Consider the following 23777-nt stretch of genomic DNA (forward strand, 5'->3'; position numbering starts at 1 on the left):
AAAATGCCCTTCCTTACCTAGCCGTCAGTGAGCCTGCCATGCATTTGACATAGAGGCGGCTTCACATTCTGTGATTCTGCTTCCAGCTTTACACTTGTGCTCTTGGCAGCAGCGTGTGCGTGCTGTTCTTTTCTTACCAGTACAGTTAATAACCGCGGCAGATGTTGGGAGCCTAGTTCCACAATCGTGCAGCTGTTTATGTGTCTGGTTGGATTTCTTGGAAGAATTAATCAATTTTTAGGATCTCATGCTGAGGCCTACACATATGACAGGATTTAGAGGGAAACTTACAGGAGTTTGCATTGGATGTTGCAACAGATGTAGCATGCAGGTGGAATGGTAGCTAAAGGGAATTCTGTAGTAAAGCTTCTCATTTATCCTAAAACCAAACAATTCAGAAAGTCCAAGATTACTAGAACTCTTTTGGATATTTCATACTAGAGAATCATCTTAAGAACATTACAGAGAGTTTGGAAAATGGAGCTGAAAAAGACACTTCTTGAGCCAACTACTTTAAAATACCAACTATAGTCATTTTTGAATATTCCTCTCCTAGCTTTTTATATGTATAGTTTAAAATGACTGTAATCACAGCATATTTTCTATATTGCTGCATACTTTTTGAAATACATTTTATAGTTCTGTATTATTCCATTGAGTTCTGTAATTTCCCTAAAGATCCCTTTATGATTGGGCATTTGGGTTGCCTCTGCCAGTTTGCTATTGTAAAGAAGACTGTGATGAACATTTTTGCACATGCAACCTTTTCTATGTTTTGGATGATTTTCTGACAATACATATTGAGAAGGAGGCGATTGGGCCAGAGATGGTTGTGAACATTTTGAGGTACCCCTCTTTGATCAGGGGGTGGACATGGTGCCTGGGTTGGTGGGTCAGGGCAAGTTGGAGCCTGGGATGACTCCCAAGCTTCTGGCCCGAGTGTGGTTGGGAATGGCTGGCACAGACAGACTTGAAGGGGACAGGTTCCTTGAAGGGGACCGGTTCCTTGAATGGGATGGGTTCCTTGAAGGGGAAGGGTTCCTTGAAAGGGACTGGTTCCGGTTGGGATGTGGGGCCTCCAGGCAGTGGGTGAGGCTCAGCAGACCATTGACACGCAGGGCCCACTGAGGGACAAGCCAGGGCCTGAGTTTAGTGATGGAACCACCAGCATCCAGGTATGGTTAGAGCTGTGGGTATTGTTAGTTTAGGGTTGCCTAGAGGGTTGAGTGAGAAGAGAGGAAGGTGGATAATAGAATGCCGGGAAGTGTTATTTTGTGACAAGGAGAGGAGGAAGGAAAAGCTGAGGAACATAAGAAGTGATGGGAGTGGGAAGTGGACATGGAAAACATGACCCCTTGGAAGCCAGGGCAGGAGAGAGTTTCAAGGAGGGAGCGCAGGGGGCAACAAACAGATGGTGACATTTTATTTGAGGCTGTTTCAATGGCATGTGCCGAGCAAACTGTGGGTGCCTAGGAAGGTGGCTACTGTCAAAGGTAAGCTCTGTCAGAAACCCGAGCTGTGGAGGAAGCCGGAAGTAGGTAGTTGCTGGAAGGGGTTGTCGATGGTGTATTGGTCTGCTAGGGCTGCTGTAACATTGCCACACCCACAGGGAGGCTTTCACAACAGAAGTTGGTTTTCTCAGGATTCTGGAGGCTGGAAGTTCAAGATCAGAGCATTGGTAGGTTTGTTTTCTTCGGAGGCGTCTCTTCTTGGGGTGTAGGCCACCTTCTTGCTGTGTCCTCATATGGTCATATTGGATTGGGACCCACTGAGACGGCTTCATTTGAACTATAATCACTTCTATGACAGCCCTATCCAAATACAGTCACATTCTGAGATACTGGGGGTTAAGGTTTCAACATGTGAATTTTTGGGGGCACAGTGAATTTGGGGGGGTGCACAGTTCAACCCCCACCACATGGATTCTAAACCTGATGACCCACCTGTCTCCTCCCTCCTTGCCCCGTGCTCCGTCATCCTCCATACTGTTGACCATCTGTTCCTCCTGTCACACGCTTGTCCCTTGGCTTTGGTGATTGGTGCTATTCTGGTCTCACCCCTCATCTCCTCCTGGTCTCCTGGCGTCCAGGTTCTGTAGGGTCTGGGCCTTGGCTCTCCTCTCTTCCTGGAATCACTTCTTCTACCTATTACATGTCTTCAGCTCCTTTTCAACTATAACTCAATTTCCTGTTACACAATATTCGTTCTCCCAGGCATAAAATTTGTGTCAGATTAACGATGTAGTGAATTTTATTTGATGAGAAGATGAAACCGTTTTGTAATCCTGTTCTCATGGTTGCTCATCTCATAGTTAACAAACAAACAGCATGGCGGGGTCAATGATTTAGGTCAGTCCAGTAAAATTTATATTTGAGTTCACTTCCTATTTCACAAATTGTTTTTCTCCCTAGAGTTTGGTTTTGGGTTTCTTTCTTTTTAAGAGCCTACGTTGGTTAAAGTAAGACTGTGAATGCGTAGTAGAGTCCAGGGGCAGAATTGTTTTGGCGGGTATGGTATCACTGCCTTTTCCCTCCAGGTGTGGGGTGTTTATTGTTTGTTTTTTGAGTTAAAACTATGTAGAGGTTAAGGTTACCCTATTTGATGCTGAGGAGGGAGCCTTTACATGCATGGCGTTGGTAAAAGGGTCAGAGGTCGACTTGTGAGTTGTTATAAAGTATGGTTGGTGGTTTGGGGTCTCTGGTGTATATGTACTTACATGGTGTTTCTCACAACAGTCTGATGAAGTATATCAATATGATGTCTCCATAGAAGTTCATATTTTTATTGAAGAGGCTGACTATCAGATTTCTGGAAGGTATATAAGTGACGGATAGAGTTACTGTTTGGCTACCTTAAATAGAAACGCCCAGATTTCGCAGGGCAACCTTGAGAGGAACATTATGTCTGTCAACAGCTTTAAAGAGGTATGTAATTTCAAAGTATGAAACTCAAATTTAGTTTTTAATAGTAACTTACGTGTTTATTCTTTCTATCTTTAAGAGGCAGCTTATTGGAATGACATGTGACCTTGTATTCTTGACTGGTTGTGGGTTTCCAGTATTATTTTTGTGCTTTCTTAAATGACTTAAGCACTTCTGACTGTACATTTGGGACAGAGTAAATATGGTAGTTGGATATAGTTTTGAAAAACCAACCAGATTTTTAACCTGGTAATACGATAGTACTAATTCACTCCTATAATTGTCTAGGCTCACAGCTTTAGAAAACAGTGCAGCTCTTAGTCTCCTCCAGACGTGTTCTTTTCCTGTGCAAAATAGATCAGCTGATGCCCATAAGACACTGGATGCTCAGAGTTAGAGAGTTACCCCACCCTGTAGTGTGCCCTGAGCTTGTGGTCCTACCAGTGGAGCTAGATGCTTATCCAGACTCAACTGTGTTTATTCCCAAACCTGTTTATGCCAGTTGTACTTACTATATTTAATATAATGGTTTTAAATATATATGCAAAAAGCATTGTTGTTGCTATCAAAATTCATTGGAGTGTTTTGGAAACTACGCGATAACGGTTAAGTTTCTAAAAAGGATGACAGTTCATTTAGGAGTGGCTGAGAAAACGGGAACGGATTTGGGGAATCATAAAGTAAAAGTATCCCCACTAATATTGTCAGTCATTCAGGGTAGTGTAAGTTGTGACTGTGTAAAACTGAGAATCTTAGTGCCTCGAAGCGGTATTCCGCACCCACACTATGTGTCCATTGTAGTCAGGTGGGGGCTCTGCTTCCCATTGCCCTCATCCTCACCTGGGGACACAGTGATGGAGCAGCACCCCCTGGAGCACTGCTGATCCCCGACTAGAGGGAAAGGCTGCTGCGAAGCCTATGTGGGCCTGTGCCTGAATTCAGCAAGGCAAGGCTGTGTCATCTTTCCAGAGAGAGGCGTATCGAGCATTTGTCGGGAAATGCAGACCATCCCACATTGCTTCCCAGGTGTCTTTACAACCACACTGCTCTCTGGAAAGAAATTAGACTTGGAGGATGATGACATGAGGATGGTTTGTAAATGAAAGACCCCTGGGTACGACATATAGTCAAAGAAATGATCTCAGCACTATAGCAAAAGATTGGCAAATGTATGTTTATAGGATTTAATTTTAAAAATGATGTGTAGGTATGGGGGTTTTTTGTGTGTGATTTTTTTTTATGACTTCCAACTCTAACTGGCTTCTTGAAAAACCAACCAAACTGTCAATCTTTCTGCAGTTGGATGAGAGAGCTTGCATTCTGCCTAATCACTGTCTTCTGAATATATTTTATACTTCTTGCTTTAAAGTTCTTTCCTGCTTAACCCCGTCCTCCTAGTCATCCTCAAAAAGTCAAGGACACGTTGCACAAACGCTGGGGCCATCCCTTTCTGATCCCCCTATATTCTAATAATAGTTTCACCTTTAAACATAACCATCAGTCTCTATGTTCCTCTGAGGTGACCCACGTGCCTATGTGAGTGCTTGTTTTATTGCTCTTAAGTACTTTCTGTCCCCAGCTAGATTGCTAATGCCTGGGAAGCAGTAGATGCGTCTCACATTCTTCCCTCTCCCAGTGCCTGTGTGTATACCAGGCTCACAGGGCAGAGCAGTAGGCTGTGAATACAACAGAGGACAGTGTGGTTAATCATATAATACAGTTCTGGGTGGAAGCTTGAGGCCGCTCGTCCCTATTTAGCCACAGGATATTGACCTAGTTTTCCCTTCTTATCTGTGTGCAAAATATTTGTTGTACTTTGTGTGTTCTCCCTGTCACAACGAATGTTTGTCTCTCCCTTTCTCATGAACCGAGTGCTAAAGTGCTAGTTAAATCAGTGGAGAAGAAAAGTTGGTAAGCCGTTTTAGTTTCTAAACTAGGGGGCTTAATAATCGTGACATTTAAAGAGATCGCTGTAGTTTTTATATTGCTATCTACCTACTGACCTATTGAGAGACATGACTAAGGGTGGGATTAAAAATTTTAAGTTTTTATACCTTTTAATTTGATGATTTACAATGTAATAATGTGGTATTTTGAAAACCTGTTTGTTTTTGATAAACTACTTGTAGACGGAAATTAACTTTTCTTCATCAGGCATATACAGTGTAGTTCACTATTGAATATTTTATTTCTTACTAAAACTTCACTTGGGAAAATTTGTTGTATGGTTCTATACATGGTCAAACTGATTAACTTTAAAAATTGATTTTTACAGGTTGTGTACTATATTCAAGGGAAAAAAGTGTGTGTGTGTGTGTGTGTGTGTGTGTGTGTGAAGGGGAGCATTTGTATGTATATATCCTTATATAAATATATGAAATAATTGCTGTAGCCTACAGAACTTTTGGATATTAACAGAATTATTATTCAAATTTAGTTAACATTTGTAAATTTAAATTTAGTAGACAAATTTTTGTAAACATTTTAATTAGTGACTTAAAAGGTTTATTTAGCGATGGCATGCCTTATAGGTGATTTGCTGTATAGTGTATCTTTTAGTTCTTCATAAATACTTGAGAATATATTTAGAGATATGTATAGCTTACATAAGATATGGTACATTTGATTTTAAATTCAATAATGCTTCTAATATTAGAAAAACTAGGAAAAAAGTGACCCAGAAAAATACTTCCAAATTCTAATGATTGTTGATTTAGTCAGCGTAAATGAAATAGCCCACTGTGTTTTAGCTATTTTCTTTAAAAATTCTTTTTAAATGACAAACTCGTGTTGCCGTCTCAGTTTACATTATCAGTATTTTTTTGTGTGAATATCTTAGCTAGTTTTGTTTGATCAATTCTCAAGTAATACACATTCGTAAAATCCTAATGTAAATGTGTAAACATCTCTGATTACATCGTGTATTAGACCTTATTTTAGTGGCTGACTGCTTGAGGAAGCTTCTGAATTTTCGTTATTCTAAAGAATTTTTCTTAACCACAAGTAGAAAGGCATTACTGAAGATCCACTGTTGAGTAATGTGTATTTTTCTCATCTTTTCCTCTATGGGTTTCTTCATTTGTAATTCCAGATCCCTTTTTGCTTTCATAACTGGATGAATTTATCAAAATAGCCAGTGCCATTTTGCAACTGACCATGTAGTTGTAAACACACAGCAAACAGAGTCACACGTGTCTCAATACCTTTACTTTTCGATCGTCCTGTGGATTCTGTGCATTTCTGTCAGTGTTGTGTATGGTTAGACCCTTAATACATTATTTTTTTTCCCCTGGTGAGGTCAGAATAAAGAGAGCTGCTTTCCTTTACCTCTGAGTAAATGTCATTGGGAAAGATTCTTGTGGACTGGCATTTTTTGTTTTTAACATTCTTTACAACCAGACCCAGGATGCACGCTCACCCAAAATGAAGGAATTCAGTCTTTGCAGAGTTGAGCTTTTCATGTTGAATCAACATGATGGAAGCTGGGACAGGATCTTAGGAGATGATGCATTCAACCCCTTTGTGGGGCAACTGAGACTCAGAACTGGTAATGTGCCAAGGTCTCCCTGTGAGCTAGCTGCTGAGCTGAGTCTGCAACTTGGATCTTTTGGCTTCTGGAGCCACTGTGGTAGTCATGCTAACCTCTGTGGTCTGGTTCCTGTCGGGTGCAGAGGTTCCTCCATCAGCAACAGCTGATGTTTCCCTGTGAGACATAACTTGTTTCCTTACCCCAAAGGACAAAGAGAGTGCACTAAATTCAGTATATTTCCCTGCACTATCACTGAAAAGAACCTGAGTGATGGGACGGTGCCTTTCTAAAAGAAGGTACTTCTGCCCTGGTGTACCCCAGGCTCTTTTGTGTGAGCGTTGTTGTTCAGCCAGTTGTTTTAAAAAACCAATCCATGGGGGCCCCCCAAACTGATGGGTACAAGACACCCTATGTGAGTGCCCACCAGGTGCAAATCACTGTACTTTTAATCATGAGGGAGTACCTTGAGTGATTGGAGGGTCTGATCAAGTGTAAAGAGAACAGAAAGAATGACTCTACAAGCAGGGGAAAAGGGCCAGGGTCAGGAGGGCTGTGGTCAGGATATTAGTATATGGCACGAGATTGGGACTCTCTGATTCACAAGTCAATTCATTTGAAAGGGAAATTGGTTTTCCCCTGGTGGCTATATTCTATTTAATGATCACTGATTGAATCTGGTATCTGTGCACTGGCCAGGAACAGTCAGAGCTGTCGGGTGTTATAGTCGAGTGGTTTTATGTTCATCAAGGGGTTCCAGGGTCTCGGGTTTGCCAATCTAAACACATTCGACTTCATGGAATTTTAAAAAAATCTGTCCTGAGGGAACAAATGGAGAAGTCTATGGGTTATAATTAGCACGTTCCACATCCCAATTAACAGCTGAGTTTGTGTTTCTGGCTATAACGTGGTTTATAGTTTTTGGCTACCTTGTCCCGCAGGAACTCATAGGCCTTTTCAGACGTTAGCTCATTAAATAATTCTCCTAACATCCAGAATGAGTAGGATAGTGGGACCATAGGTTTCCCCCTAAAACTGGGACTGCTTGCTGTTCATTCTAGACCTTCTAGGATTTTGGCTGGTGAAAGGTGCCATGCCTGCGGGGGGTGGAGCTGGCAGGGAGGTGGAGAGGGAGGGCTGGGGGTGGCTTTCAGACCCAGGCTTGGGGGTGGGTGTCATTCTCTGAAGTTGTTCTGCACTTTGGCTGTTGTTCCTGCCATGACTCAGCAAAGCCTCCTCCAGGAAGTGATGGTGGGGACGGTGATGTTGGCTGCATTTCCTCCTCAGGGTACTGAACCCCATGGGATGTCTGTTGCAAATGAAATAACTCTAGGTTATCTACCTGGACACCTGCCGGAAGACAACTCTCACAAGAAGAGCTGGGGGGGAGCTCTTCAGTATCAGAAGCAGAAATGGCACTGCGAAGGGCCGAGCGTCTTGTGAGAACCTGCTGTGAGTTAGGGCTTTGCTCTCTCCGTCAGCCTGCATAATAGTCCTAATAATGGAATGGATGTTGTCATCCTGAGTTTTTACATCAGAAATTCAAGTTCCAGAGAGAATTCTCTTGGAACAGAGCCTGGGCCTGTGATCCAAGTCCTGTGCTGGGACAGATCAAAAGGGAATTCTCAGCTGTGGTAAACTCCTGCTACAAAATTTCTGTAGAAAGTTACTCTTTCCCAACGCAGAAGTAAAGCTTCTCCTTAAACTGGGGGTATTGTGAAGAGTTTGGCGACTTAGGAATTAGATTGAAGGGCGTGTATAATATAATAAGTGTGAAAAACCACTGGCAGACTAGTCTCGAAAGCTTCCTCCTTGCCCTGGTTCTTCCAGAAACCAGATGTGCAACACCTCGGGTCCATTTCTCTTTCTCTTAAAGGTTTTGCCTGGGCTCCTAAGACATTTTGATCATGCATCAGAAAGGATAGTTTGCAGCTTGTAATCCAAAACCTTCAATGTTGTCATAGCAGCCAGTTATTTTTGACTCAAAAATCCTTCTAATTAGTCTAGATAATGTATTTGTCATTTCTACAGTTAGAAAAAACATTTTTTTTTTTTTTTTTTTACCTGTCACTTTATGAATTGTGAAGTCCTAGATGCTATCTTTTAAATCGTTAATGATTGGTCTGTGCCTGGGATTGAAGGCAGTTTAGCTCCTGCTTGAAGGGCTAGCCTTTCCATAGCCAGACAGAAGCAAACCTTGATATTGACACTTGGTGGTTCTTGGCCCCTCTCTGCCTACGCAGAGACCCTTTGGGGTGATAACCAGACTGTTAAATTAATTACCCTTTCTATTCACAGGGCTTTGTAAGATTGGAGTCTGCTTTATGGTTTATGGGTTTCCATTTGCTTTTAGCTGTTTATTTTTTCGCTCCCAGTTCAAATGTATTCCATTTTGTCATTGCCTGATAATTTAATGTCCTGTGTGTTATCCAGAGTTCGAACACAAGGCAACAACTTACTGTATGGAAATTGCCCAGTAGTTGGGCCCGTTTTTTTTTACCCCCTAATCAAAGATTCTAACAAAAGGCATCCTACCAGCAGTCCATTAAATACTCTTAACAAAAAGCTTTAGAGGAGTGGGGTGGAATGCTCAGTATGTAGTAACTTTAATCGTGGAATAAAGGATTGGACAATCAGATAACTATACTTTGTGAAGTAAATGCCATGGCTTCTCTAAGGAAGTGTGTTGATGGGAACAAAAATTAGCATCACCAGAGCCTTTTCACAAATGCATGGCAGGGTCCACTTCTTATGCACTGGGGAGCCCTGAAAAGCACCCCATGGGGTTCTGTGTGGCCCACAAGCCCCATCTCCTTTGAAAACCATGCTGTTTGAGTAAATTGTCCTAAAGAATACAGTGCTCATTCCACTTGCCCGTTAGCTTGATAAATACCGAGAAGGTGTCCTGCCCTTTGATTTCTAACCTGACTCTTTCCTGATCTTTCATGTTCTTGGTGTATCCTCTAAGGCATTTTAATTGTTTTTTGCCACTTGTGACCTGGATAGGAAGGGTGGAGAGGATGGAAACAGAATGGGCCATGTCTCTGTAAGGTGCCTCCATTCATTTGCTCTCCACACCAGAGTCCTGTGTGCCAAGCAATGGGGTCTTTGCACATGGAGAACTCAAGCCTTCTCCAGGGGAGGAGGAGACAAGCAAACTAACAGTTGTACTGGAGGTGTACTGGCTTGCTCAGAGCATGCTGCCCTCGAGAAGTGGCTACTCACACTGGCTTATGTCGGGGGATTCATTTAGGACAAGAAGCGCAGCTGAACCTCTTGAGGACCTACAACTAGAACCCCTCTCAGGGTCTAAAGCAGCTTTTCTGTCTGCCCCATGAGGTTTGTCATCGCTGCTTCTCTCTGCCCATGTGCTTCATGCTTCTCCTCGGACTGGCTTCCTCGGCTAGCGCCCGGCAAGACTTCCTTGAATGATATACCCTGTCCCCTGGATGTTCATGAACTTTCTGGCCCAGTACACAGATGGCCATCTGACTATAGTCTCTGGGTCCTAATTTCAGATCCTTGTAAGCAGTTAGCTACGGCCTGATTGGAGGACCTGTTGGAAGCCTTGGCATATTTGTGTCATGTGAGGTTTGCCTTAGGGTGGGAGCACTTTGCCAGGGAGAGATGAGACTGAGGAAGAAGGCTAGCGAGTCAGGTCGTGCAGTCATGTGATCTCCGATACGGAATTTTTATTGTGGTAAAGTATATGTAACGTCACATTTGCCGTACCATTTTAACTTTTTTAAATGTACACTTAAGTGGCATTAAGTACATTCAAATTATTGTGCAACCATCACCACCATCTCTCTCCTGAACTTTTTCATCTTCTTGAAGTGAAACTCTGTACTCATTAAACAACTTCCTGTTCCCTTCTCCTCTAGCCCCTGATGACCACCATTCTACCGTGTTTCCCTGAAAATAAGACCTACTCTGAAAATAAGCCTCAGTTAAGATCGTCAGCCAGACGGACGCATTTAGTACGTTATGACGATGTTCCAGAAGAAGATGACATGACTGTACTTGAAGAAATATAGATTGTTGTACATGAAAAAATAAGACATCCCCTGAAAATACGCCCTAATGCGTCTTTTGGAGCAAAAATGACTATAAGACCTGGTCTTATTTTCGGGGAAACACGGTATGTCTTTATGAATTTGATTATTCTAGTACCTCATACAAGTGGGGTCATACATATTTGTCCTTTTGTCACTGGCTTATTTCAGTTAGCATATTGTCTGTGTTTCTTCCATGTAGCATGTGTCAGAATTTCCTTTCTAAGGTTGACTAATATTCCATAGTGTGTGTATATCACATTTTGTTTATCCGTTCATTCATTGATGGATTTTCCAGTTGCTGCTGCCTTTTGACCATTGTGAATAATGCTGCTTTGAACACAGGTGCACAAATACCTGTTTGAATTCCTGCTTTCATGCCCTAAAGTAGAATTACTGGGTCATGGAAATTCTGTTTCTTTTCTTTCTTTCTTTTTTTGAGGATCTGCTAAGTGATTTGATTATTGGCTTAAAGACACTGGAGAGAGAGTTACTGAAGGATTTAAAGCTTACCTGACTGTGATTTAGAAAGGCAACTTGGGTAGTGTGGTCCAGGGATGGAGAGGGAGGGAGGGAGAGGGCTGGCCGAGGCTGTGGTGGCCAGACAAGGCAGAGACCACTCTGAAGGCTGTTGCTTCCCTGGTGAGAAATGATGAAAGCTGAGCTAGGGCAGTCCCTGGGGAAGGGATGGAAGTGGGAGTGATTAAGGTGGTACAATCAGTGAGAAAGATTGGTGGTGGGAGGAGGAAATAAGACAGGTAGAGGCCAAGGATGAGAAAATGGGTCACTTGTGACTTTTTGGAATTTAGAGGGAATAACAAGGTTGTTGTTTTATTTTTTATTTATTGTATTTTGGTATGGGGTGGTAAATGATGTAAGTTTTGAACATGTATTCAGATGTTAGACACAGCCATGTAGTAGAGATGATTGGTAGGCAGGATGATTGGTTGATATATGGGTTGCTAATTTGGGGGAGGAGGTAAGGTAAGGAATAAAAGGGCAGATGGCCATGCAGTTTGGCTGAATTTTAAAGTGTTGAGGATAGTATTGGTGTAACCACACAGTCTCACAGCTCTGGATCTATTTCCTTTTCCTACCTTGAGGCAGAAATATATACATCAAAACTTATAAATCCAGAAATCATGGCCAGTTCATTGGTGAATAAAAATCAGGTTTCGTAAGGAGTAATGAATTCAAAAGGACTTAAAGTATGAGTGTGTTGAATTTGGCTTATGTTCTTTATACTCATCTGCATTTTCTGATCTTTTTTCCTGTAGTGAACACATATTGTGCTTCTTCATTAAAAAGATCACTTGAAATTTCAAAAATTGCTTATTTTCTTATCTTGACTCGCACTCAACTGATCTCCAAGAGGGTGGGCTGGGGAGGGGGAGGTACTATGGTGATTCACAGTGTGTCCCTAGCACTTAACACAATACCAGAGACCAGGAGGGCTCATTGGAAATGATGGTTGAACTGAATCGAACGGAAATTTAATCTAACTGCTCTCTAAGATGAGATTCCGTGCTATTTTAAAAGATGTAGGAAGGAAATTCCAGTTTTTCTCAGTCACTTAGCTCATTATATTAGGTACTGAACCACGTCCTATAGACTTGGCCCCTCTTTTGCCTTTGTTTTGCCTTCAGGATTTGCTGAGATTTATTTTGTTCATGAAGTCTTGCCACATTGGCCCTGTTTTCTTACTTAAATGTGTTTCTCATGTTATTCTTAAAAGCATTAGTGATGTCTTTGGGAGCCAAATAGCTCAATTCTGTTTTCCTGTCCTTTGTTGATAATATTATGTTTTTAGAGGAAAGGATCCAAGTGGCTTGAAGCTGCAGTCATTATTCTGCCTTCTGGTCAGGAAGGGGCCTACCGAAGTACCAACTAACCCTTGAACCAACTAACCCAGCCACCCTTGGCAGCTGTGAGACTGTACATTATTGAATGACTCATTTGTCAATTGTAAATTTGCATACTTGTTTTCCCTTTGTATTTCTCTGAATGCATACTGTGTGCAAGAGGCTGTGGGCTGTGCCTTTGGGGAAATAAAGATGAATAAGGTGTGACTCTTGACACCAAGGAGCTGATTCTGTAGAATAGAGGCTACCATGCATACATGAGGACCATACAAGGAATTTAATGAGTGGAACTGGAGTCAGATAAGAGCAATTGTTAGTATGCTAAGAAGACTCTGAAGGTTCTCCTCTGATGTATAGAGCTAATGACCTTACAATAGCTGTGTAAATGTCTTCATTTACAATTACCAAACCAATAGATAATCTGTTTTCATTAAGCTTTCCTACAAGAGTGGGTTTTTTTTATAGCTTTGCTTTAAAAATTCCTTCAAATTTAAAATTCTGTTAACTTGTTAATATTAAGCCTTATAATCATTGCATCCTCAGTGCTGATTTGTGCATGTTCTTTCAAATTCTGCAGTAAAACTGTTTCAACTTAAAAATGCACATCTGTTCTCATCTGTTGTACTCTGAGAACTGTGAATTACACGGGAGACCACCAGATACTATATTTCAGATTATCCCACATCTCTTACTAATATTACATTATTGATTAATTTGGAATAGCTTTTCAGTGTTGCCGTTTCAATATCAAATAGTAGAATGATCATGCACTTCATATGGATGTGCTGTCTGGTCTCTTGGGTGGGGCTTTTGGCTTAGGGAATGTTGGTCTTGACATTCCTGAGCACAGATGACGCTTAACGTGGTAGGTGGCTTGTTAATTTAAGGTTGGTGACTGGGGTAGACTACTTATGTTTAAATGTTAGGTTGCAGATGACCATTTTAAGGTGGTATAGGATGTTTATGCTGCATTTTCTTTTGGATTTAGAGGAATGTTTGAAATAATGCTTTCAATATTTAAATGGTATTTTTTACACAGCAGAAGATGTGAGTGAATGAATTGGTGTACATTGAAGTATAAGTAATTTTGGCAGTTTTTGAGATAGAGTAGGTGGAGGAAAAAATGGTTGCTATCATATATATGTATATATCATATATATACCATATGTATATATATGATATATATATGATACGTTTTTTGTTTTTTGGAGGGAAAGAGCTGAGGCAGCCATAGTCTCGCCTGGCGTCAGTTGGTGAACTGGTGGCTGGACTAAATCAGCACCTGCAGATAAAGAGACCCTGCTTCCAGGCTCCTCTGTGGTTCCTCCCATCTCCCCCAGAGTATTTTGTCTTCATTTCACCAAGGTTGGGAGAAAGAGTTTAGGTTTTACCTCATAATGAAGATCTAACAGAGGTATAGTACTGTATGTTGGGCACTGTACTTAGTGTTCATGCCAGTTAGGGATCGTGGTTGTTTGCAGTGCAGGAATGATGTAGAGACTCAGAACTGGAAGATAGGGAGGAACCAAGGAAAGGCTGGAGGACTGGGCAGCAGGATCCCTAGCAGAGGCCATGCTGCAGGAACCACCTGGTCTTCATGCCGCTGCTGATGAGTATACTCTCCAGGCTGTCACCACCAGCTTTCATAGTCACCAGGACTCCAAGTCCCCGGAGGATGTGATTGGCTGTGCGTAAGCCATGTTGCTTGGGGTGGCGAGAGAGCAGATTTGTCTCCTTAGAATTCTGTAATGGGAGTTGGGCACTGCTCACTAGATTACTTGTTATCACAAGGTAACTGTGGAATCCTTAAAAGCGAGATCAGATGCAAATAGGAACAGGACTGTATACTGGGTAGTGTCTCCTTAAAGAAAAAAAAAGGCAATTGTCTACTATGGCTCTCCCCTTTGGCTGCCCACCATTCACATACACCTTTCTTACCATACTTATGCTTACAAAAATAAAATGCCCCAGCCAACATAATGCAACTCCCCCTGTATGGCTGAAAACACAGCTATTCAGAGGTTCTGTTTTTCAAGAAGATCTCCTCTGTTCATTGTTTTCTTTGGCCACATCTAAGACGAGCATTGGGGAAGATGGATTTGTCAGGGGCTGCGATGTTTTAGCAGTTATTTTTTTTCTTGTTCTTATGCATTGGAGAACTTGGGGTTGATTGTTTTAAGGATCAAGCAATTGTAAGACACTCACTGTCAGCCAGACTTCACTGGTAGTATAGATCCTTTAAAAATGTTGTTGGCCTTTTCTTTTTTTTAAAAATTTTATTGGGGAATATTGCGGAACAGTGTGTTTTTCCAGGGCTCATCAGCTCCAAGTCATTGTTCTTCATTCTAGTTGTGGAGGGTGCAGCTCAGATCCAAGTCCAGTCACCGTTTTCAATTCTTCATTTGCATGGGTTGCAGCCCACCATCCCACGTGGGAATTGAACCGGCAACCTTATTGTTGAGAGCTAGCGCTCTAACCAACTGAGCCATCTGGCCGCCCCTGTTGTTGGCTTTTAGGGTTTATTTGCTTCCATGGAGGAGTCACCAAAACTGAAGATAACTGCCAACTCTTAGGGTTTTGTACCTAGAACTTGGTCTGAGAACTTGTCTCCTGGCAATTGGACCCGTTCTTGGTTCTCTGAGAGTGTCTTAGCACTTGGTTAATAGAGTCTACCTGGGAACAGTTAAGAAGCATAAGAAGCAATAGGGTGGGTGATACCTCACCTGTGCTATATCTTTATAGTTGGTGGCAGTGCTATTCCTTTCTCAGGCCATAGAGGCAAAATAGTTGATGCTTGGGATAAGTCACTTCTCACACCTCCTGGCAGAAGGACTCTTCTTAGCACCGTATGTCTCCCCTCTGGCTTTCAGACAGGCCAGTTTCACCACATGCTTGTATTTTTCTTGTTGATCCTTAAAAGGTAGCCAACACATACTTTGGTATCTGAATTGTTTTTCGAATTCTTTAAAGTTGCAGGCACAAGGTCCACGTCTTAAAACACAGCAGCCCTTGTTTAATCAGGTGTTTTATTACTAAGAATCAAAAATAATCATCTTGCCAGCGTAAGATAGTAGGTCCTCTTGCCCTCCACTTAAAACGCTGTACATCCTCATATCAGCTTCTATTATTAGGTAAGATGCTTTCTGTTGCAAAGAATAAACAATCTAACTCAAACAACTTAAACAATACAGTGAATTAATTGACTTCCTTGAGTGAAAACTTGAGGGCTGTGGGGCGGGCTTCAAGTGCAGTTTGAGCCAGAGATGTGTGATGTCATCAGGGCTCTCCGGCAAGTATTCTCTTCTCAGATACTTTCTTGCCCTGCTCGCCTCCATGTGGTGTTTCCATCCTCAGACCAGCCCCCTTGTGAAAGCAGACATGGCCGCAGCAGCTCCAAGTATCATGTTTATAAGTCCTGCCATCCAGATGTAGACAGAACCTTTGTCCTAATGTACCAAGCCTCAGGCTCCATTATACGACCATCTCTGAATCAGTTACAGTGGCTGGGAGATGGAAATGTGTTGCTTGCCTTAGTGTATGTCGATCACGTGCTACATTCCTGGAGCAAGGGGTACGATTGGCTTCCCTAGAACAACATGGATTCCCATGGGCGTCTTGGGAAGGGTGAAGGTAGACATGTACGTGTCCAACAAAAAGTATCTTCAGTGCTATACATGTATTCTCATTTAATTTTTCCATGGGAATCTTCTGATAGTTTATGGAAATCTTGAGTTAACAAGTGATTCTGACATTTGTTCTTGTGGTAAGCATTACTCTTTCAGAGAAAATATCCCCACAAATCACTTGCTTTTGCTGGAGCACTATACCAACTAATTTCATTGAGATGTCAAAGCAAACCAAACCAAGGCTGGAGATAGTAGTCACAATAAGGGTAATCAGTACATTTATAGGAAGATAGGGAAGTACCTGTACACCGTTTTCTCAGTGTCCCATTTTTACCAGGAGAATGATGGAGGGTGTTACTGTTGCCTCTGGTTAGATGCTAAAAAGAAAAACACAATGAAACAGAACTGTTTGAATGACTAAAAGAATGGCGGTATCACCTTTTTAGTTGGTTTACTTTATTATTGTATTTTGGTTTGCAAAAGTTGTGTTTTCAGTTTTTCACTTGTACCAGTTGCTTATAACTCAACATTTGTTTTGTCCCCCTACCTTAGGGTTATAAAGTTAAGAGAGAAGTGTAAAAATTAGAACCCACACACACTTGCTTGAAATTTATATTTGAAAAGATGGTGAAGCAGGTTTAATGACGGAGAAAGATTGGATGCTTAATTATTGTTACCTGCAGCAAACTGTTGTCTTTCTGCATCTGTTTCCATAAATAGACCTTTAGATACAGAAATCCACCCCTGGGCAAAGAGTTCCCATTCAGTCTCTTTGCTTAATTTAAATTGCTGGTTTGAGACGGTTATTTTTGAAACCCATCTCAGGTTGACTTCCCCCTAATCCCTAAGCCTTCTTCCCTCATCTGCCAAATTATATGTAATGAATCGCAGCTAGAGTGCTTTTGGCATTTCAGGAGTCTGAGAACTTGAAATTTGATTTAAATGGTAATTTATTGTGACAAAGGTTGGGCACTCAGGTTCCTATTCCTGCAAGTCTTTCCATGGACTTGGCCTTTCCCTGGACTTGGCATGAGACCAGCTGTCTCTCTGGCTTCTGCTGCATTTCTAGAGAATGGCAAGTGCCCTCACCCCTACCTAGTTCGTTTTAAAACAGTATGGCCTAGTTCAATACTCACGAAACCACTATTGTTAGGTTTTAGCAATACCTGGGGCTATTTATTTCAGGTGTAGTTGGCATGAAACTAAAAAAAAAGCCACAAAAAACAAACAAAAAAAACCCCACAAAAAACAAAACAAAGCACCTTATACTAACAAAAGTTAACTTTATTTTTATTTTTTTGAATATTAGATACTTACTGCTTTTATTTGTTTATGGGAGAGCTCTGCTTCTTCTGGTCTCTCTTTTTTGGCTTTTGAGTGCACACTTAAAATTATTTTTTAAATAGCATCAGAAATAAATTACGTGTTTGTGAATTTGTATAACTCATTAGTAATTAATAATAAAGAAAATATAATTCCCAGCCTTTTCCAGTCCTTTTAAAAAGAGCCTAACTAAATGTAGTTTCTGTTGCCTCTCAGAGACCTACTGAATATTCTAGACTAGGATAGGAGGACATTTATTTAAATTGCTAACTTTTAAGGAAGTAGATCAACCGCTATAAGATAACATATGCCTGGATGACTCCTTAAAGGAAAGAATTAAATGTACATTTTCCTTATTATTAGGAGTATGGATATACCTAGCATGTTAATTTGATTTTGCTGTTTCAGTGGTGTGTCTGTTGGAATGAGAATTAAGAACGTTGAAGTTCACTCTTGGCATGTTATATTAGATAGGCAACCTCAGATTTACAAGTGGGTTATGTACTTTCTAAGTCAGTGTTTATACCTCAATGTAAATTTCCCCCATAGGTGCAGTGTTTGTTATAAGTGATGATTGAGTTCTTTAACACAAAAGGTAATGCACTGGAAAGTAACCATAAGAAAAGTTTCTTAATCTCTCTGAGCTTCCTTATCTTAAAATGAAGGTAATGGTAACCTACCTCATAGAGTTAATGTGAGGATTGAATTAATGCATGTAAAGTTCTCGTTATAGTGTCTGATATGTGACAAGTACTCAGTAAATGTTAGCATTGCTTTTTAAACGTTTCCTGGGAAAATGCATTCTGAATGTCATCATGGAATACTGGGGGATGTCATCTTGGGGAAAGCAGGTTTATGTAGGTTTGAGTCCTGGTGGAAAGGGGGTAGCTTGGGTCTCTTGCTTGAGTTTTGCAGCTTCTGACTGGGGAAACAGGATGCTCTAAAGAGGAAAATGGAGACCCTGCCTCCCTAATGATTCTTTCTATAGATAGACTTTGCCTGGGATGATGGACTGGGAAGGAGGTTCATTTGTGGCAGCAGGTTGGCAAACGGGGCTTCTAGCGGCATGGCAGTGACTGTCGCCACCTAAGAGGCTTCTGACATAGGTTGTAGGGAGGGGAGGTTATGACATTTGTGAGGCAGGTGAGGGCCATTTGAAACTACCAGTGTTTCATTTCTCCAGTGGTGCTAAGAACCCATCTGAAATGATTCTGCTTATTTAAATGGACCGTTTCCCCTCTTTCCTATAGCTGGAGACTATGGCCAAAATGGAGGTGAAAACGTCACTTCTGGACAATATGATTGGAGTTGGAGATATGGTTCTTTTAGAACCTCTCAATGAGGAGACCTTTATCAACAACCTCAAGAAGCGCTTTGACCATAATGAAATATATGTGAGTATACACTAAAGGTCATCTGTAGGGTTTAGACTGTGTATTTTGCAGTAAAGAACTGGCTTCTCTTCCTGAAACTCTTCTCTCTCTCTTTCTCTCTCTCTTTTTTGTTTATCAGAGTTCACAGGTATTTGTTTATACCTTTAGGAAGAATTTTGTGTTTGCTCATTTGGCACATGAATAATAGCGAGTAGAGTCCAGCGAGTCTACTTTCCATATGGTGTTTGTAGAGTGCCGACTGTGCAGAGTAGTGCATGAGATGTTGGAGGCATTCTACAGCAAGTAGAAGAATGCTTAATTCCTGACTTCTGAGGAACATGTATTTAGGGGGAGTTTTTAAATCCATAGGCGTCTTCTTGGTTGCCTTTATAAGATTAGCAGTCTAATCTTTGAGAAGCTGCTCATTAAAATGCAAGGCAGTGAACGGTTAGAAAATGCACGAACCTTCTTAACAGTTGTAGTTAGTAGAGACAGGAGCAGATTACCAGATAAAAATTTGTGCTTGGTCTCTGGAGATGTAGGAAGAGTCATGTCCTGCTATACAAAAGTATAAGGTCATATACAAAAAGAAAACGTATAAATATATACAATAATAGGAGAAATTTTATGTTGTAAAACTTCTTTGTAAAGGATTTCACCAGGTTCCTTAAATATATTCAAAACATAAGTAAAAAATATATGTATATTCAGCTTTTCAGGAATTTGCATCTGTTCAGGTAGAGGTGTGTTGTTAATTAAACCAAGGAAATGGGGCATTGGTTCCCTGTACCAGTGGCAGAAGTGGAGAAGGAAACAGGATGGAGTGGATGGAAGTGTGTAGTTTTAATTGATTCTGCCGCGCTTCTGAGTTCTTTTCCCCCCTTTTTATACTGTATCTGTGCCTGGAGATGAATGAGATTATTGGGACATATCTCATATTTTTCTATTCATATGGGAACAGTAGGAAGAAATATAAATAAATAAAAGGGGAGGTCATAACTGATACAAGTAGGATCGATTATAACTTTTGTGAAACTAACATATTTTTAAAAATTATATGCAAAGCCATATTAATATATGTTCCATATAGCTTTCCTTGCCAGATAGCCAGTCATGTCTCAAGGATAATTCTTGGATAATTTCTTAATGAAATAATAGTCATCATCTGGGAATTGAACTTTTCCTCTTTCTTGATTTGTATTGTTGGAGGCCGGAGGAGGTTGACAGTAACATGAGATATGTGGATACTGCTCTTGGGAGATTAATTTGATAATTTGATAAGAAACTACGTTCAGAGATGTAGTTATGCAAAATGCTGATGCAAATGGAAAAGGTGTAAAATGCTGCTGCAGAGCAGGGAAGAGGTACTGTTTGGCTTGGCAATGATGCCCGGTGTCACCTTCCCTCAAAGCACAGCAGTTCAGCCTTCAGGTGGGAAAAACTTACGCTTCTGCAGCTTTAATTGAAAGTATGGTCTGATAACAAATAAAAGACAGACTTTAAACATTGGTCTCTGAGATAGAGATAGGAGGAACCAATTATATTGTAACTAATGCTGTTGATCGTTTTTCTTTTTGGCTCTCAGAAGCACAATTCACTTTTAGATGAATTGAAAATAGGATGGAGAGTAGGACATTACCTGCATTCAAATACCTGATTTGTTGTACTCACTAAAAATAAAACAATCCCCCTTTTAACAAAATGCGGAGTGTTAACATTCATGAGTCTTTAGCAGACAAAATGTCTGGGTTTCAGCTGTACATAATTTTCTTCTCTATTTTTGGAATGCCCTTTCTGGTATAAAACAAAAGCAGAAAATGGCTTTCTGCTTTCAGATATGCATATAAATTAAAGTTTTCCATGATACTTTGGTACTATCATTTCCATGAGATGTATGCCTTCATTTTGTAACTTTAAACACACATCATATTTGAGGGTTGGGCATTCTCTATTTTAAGCAAAAAAGAAAAAGAATAAGAAAAAGAAAAAAAAAAGCATGTTATAGAATGTGTGTAGTATGATCCTATTTTTTTTTTCTTTAATTTTTATTGGGGAATATTGGGGAACAGTGTGTTTTTCCAGGACCCATCAGTTCCAAGTCAAGTTGTTGTTCTTCGGTCTACTTATGGAGGGCGCAGCTCAGCTCCAAGTCCAGTCAACATTTTCAATCTTAGTTGTAGGGGGTGCAGCCCACCATCCCATGAGGGAGTTGAACCCACAACTTTGCTGCTAAGAGCTCGCATTCTAACCAACTGATCCATCCGGCGGCCCCGATCCTATCTTTTTTTAATGGAGGGTTTATGTATTGTATATTTGTATGCATATAGAGAAAGGCATGCTAACTTTGGGTACCACAGTGGGATGGGATGGAATGGGATGTAGGGACAGGGAAAAGTTATTCTTTAAACATCTTTATTATAAAATTTGCTAAGTCAAACATGTATTGTTTCTATAATTAAAAAAATACTGTACAATAAATTTGATTACCACAACTCTGCTACCCCACATGTCATGTATACCACCCTTGGGAAATCTGTTTCTGGTTCTTATTCTTATAACATTCCTGCTTTACTTTTGTTCATGGGTTGTAAAATTGTTTTGTCTGATGCCAAAGGCTAAGTTAATATGACATGCAATATTTTACTGTCTAGTACTTCACTTTGTTTTTTTTAAATTCTTTCCCAGAAAGTGAAGGTACATTTAAAAAACAAAACAAACCTCCTTTGTAGTCTCATAGCTTTGTTTTATTCTATAACAGTGGGTGACAGTCCATGATGATTCATCATGCAAACACATTGAACAGTCATATGTTCAGAAGCCATGGTTGACAAAGGGGCCAGTGAACGGAAGGACCCTTGGCTCAGACTTTTGAACTCTGGCTAAATCCTTGGCCTTAGCAGCCTCCTGTGTGAACCAATTCCAGGTCAGGGGACCCTATCCTTCCATCCTGCCATCCGTCACCACCCTTCTCCCCCATATCAGGAGATAAGAAATCGCCCCTACCTTCACAGAGCTCTCACAAGGAATTGCTTTGCCTCTAGATGGGAGTTCTCAACTCTAGAGAATGAATAACCCCTAGTGGATCTCCAGACAGCTGAACCTGAAAGTAAAATCCCTTGTGATCTTAAACCTGAAGCTCTGCATGGGCCACTTGTCACATACCCTCTTCGCACTACTGACTATGGTCAGGTGACTGCAGTAAGCTGACTCTCAGGACAATGATGTCTACTCCTAGGATTAGGGTAGGGTTAGCTTTTTCCAAAGTAGATGGGCTGTGTGTAAGGGGGTGGATACCCAACCAAAGGTATCTATCCCCATGCTAGAAGAGGAAGAGGGAAATGGATGAGGCCACCTGCTGGAGGCCCCTCACAGGCTTTGTAGGGGATTTCGTAATGAAGTGGCTTTACTGATATTGATACCACCTTAGAGGATATCTGCCCTGGGAAGCAGTTATCGTTTGAGTTCTCGGTTTCAAGTGCACCCAAAGGCATACTTCTCTCCTGGAGAACTAATGGCGGAGAAGAGTGAATAGGTGCCTCAGAGACTCTGGGGCATAGTTGAAGTTCATTCACTTTAGGGAAATTTTGTTGACATCTTTGCTTCCAAAGTAATTCAGTTTTATTCTATTCTGTAAGGCGTATTTTTTTTAATCTAATATGCTCTTTGCAGTCCTTTGAGTAAGAAGTATTTTTAGTGTTGACAAGTAGAGGTAGTTTATTTTCTATCTGAATTACCAGGTTGGGGATCATCTAGCTATAGAGGTCTGAATTCATCCAATTTTCGGATCTTACGTTAAACTCGTAGTTGTAAGTGGACTGTTTTGACAGTCTAGTAAAAATTGTCTTAATTTTTAGACGTTAGTTCTAGAATTAGGACCTCCATAAAGATGGGGCCAGGTACTTTTATGAAAGATACTCCTGGAGCCAGGAATATCCATTTTTCACGTTGAGGTGGGTTCACGTACTTGTTCACCCACACTGAGTTGCTTCATAATCTGGGCACAGTCTCTAATTTGGGACGGTTCCAGATGTTGACTTGGTCTTTGCAGTAAGGGCTGTGTTTCAGTTGCAGGAGGGTCAGGTGAGAACCGACAGGGAATGTTGGCCTGATGGAGTAACATGCAGGGTCAGGACTCTGTTTGCTTTTATTCCTCCCTCTTGGCAGCGTGCAGTTCAAGCTGGGACCAGCTGCAGGACGTGCTGTTCAGTCTAGCAGCCTCTGTGTGGGGTCAGTGGTGGGAAATGCTGGTGGTGATGTTCCCGAGTGAACGCTGCTTTTCGGTATGCTTTCTGTCCTTCCTCAGACCTTCTTCCGGCCTCCCTCCCCCTGCCCCAGCCAGATAGAATTGTGGCAGGATTTCATGTGGACTTGTCATGTAGGTGACCCAGACAGACATGGTGCTGTTTTTAGGGTGACTGGTCAGAGCTGTGGTTCTGTTCAGGAACAGGAAAGCTGCAATTTAGGCAAGAGTAAGGCCCAGGGCAAATTTGGAAACAGAAGAACCAAGGTAACAAGTATTTTTTGTGCTGACAAGTAGATTTAGTTTGTTTTCTATCTGAATTGTCAGGTTGGGGATCATCCAGATATAGCTGTCTGAATTAGTCCAATTTTAGGGTCTTAAGTTAAACTAATTGTAGGTGTAAGAGCGACTGTTTTGAAAGTCTAGTAAAAATTGTCTTAAGTTTTAGAAGTTAATACTCGAGTTAGGATCCCCATAAGGATGGGATTAGATGCTTTTATGAATGATACTCAACTATAAGTACATATAAACTATTTGGTTTAATATATTGAAAAGTAAATGAAAAGAATGCTATTGAACATTTATGTATTTATTTGAAGTTTCAAAAAGCTTTTCATACAGCCACATGAAAATTCCTACCTTATGGGTATAACATATATATATCCCTGGGAATTTTGTGTAAATGGTGTATTCGTTTTCTCTTGCTGCATAATAAATTGCCCCAGACGTAGCAACTTAACATACATTTATCATCTCACTGTTTCTGTGGGTAGGGAGTTCGGGCATGGCTCATCTGGACCCTCTGCTCACGGTGTGTTTTTCACCAGGTCATCAGGGCTGCAGTCTCATTG

General features: G+C 41.0%; 1 protein-coding gene across 6 annotated transcripts in view; it reads left to right on the forward strand.

The window, feature by feature from the left end:
- MYO1B (myosin IB) overlaps positions 1–23777 on the forward strand; it is a 172166-nt gene that overhangs the window by 12266 nt on the left and 136123 nt on the right. For 3 of the 6 annotated variants that reach the window (XM_074339441.2, XM_074339445.2, XM_074339462.2), the window contains exons 1-2: positions 4694–4832; positions 18564–18707. In XM_074339441.2, coding sequence (XP_074195542.2) covers positions 18573–18707 — 135 coding nt within the window. In that variant the 5' untranslated portion in view covers positions 4694–4832; positions 18564–18572. Of the gene's footprint in view, positions 1–4693; positions 4833–18563; positions 18708–23777 lie in introns of those variants that run through there. The other 3 variants (XM_019740730.3, XM_019740732.3, XM_019740734.3) reach the window with 1 other exon arrangement.

The sequence above is a fragment of the Rhinolophus sinicus genome, chromosome 17 (genome assembly GCF_057876585.1).
Source record: "Rhinolophus sinicus isolate RSI-liver-muscle chromosome 17, RSI-T2T, whole genome shotgun sequence".
NCBI classification, from domain to species: domain Eukaryota; kingdom Metazoa; phylum Chordata; class Mammalia; order Chiroptera; family Rhinolophidae; genus Rhinolophus; species Rhinolophus sinicus.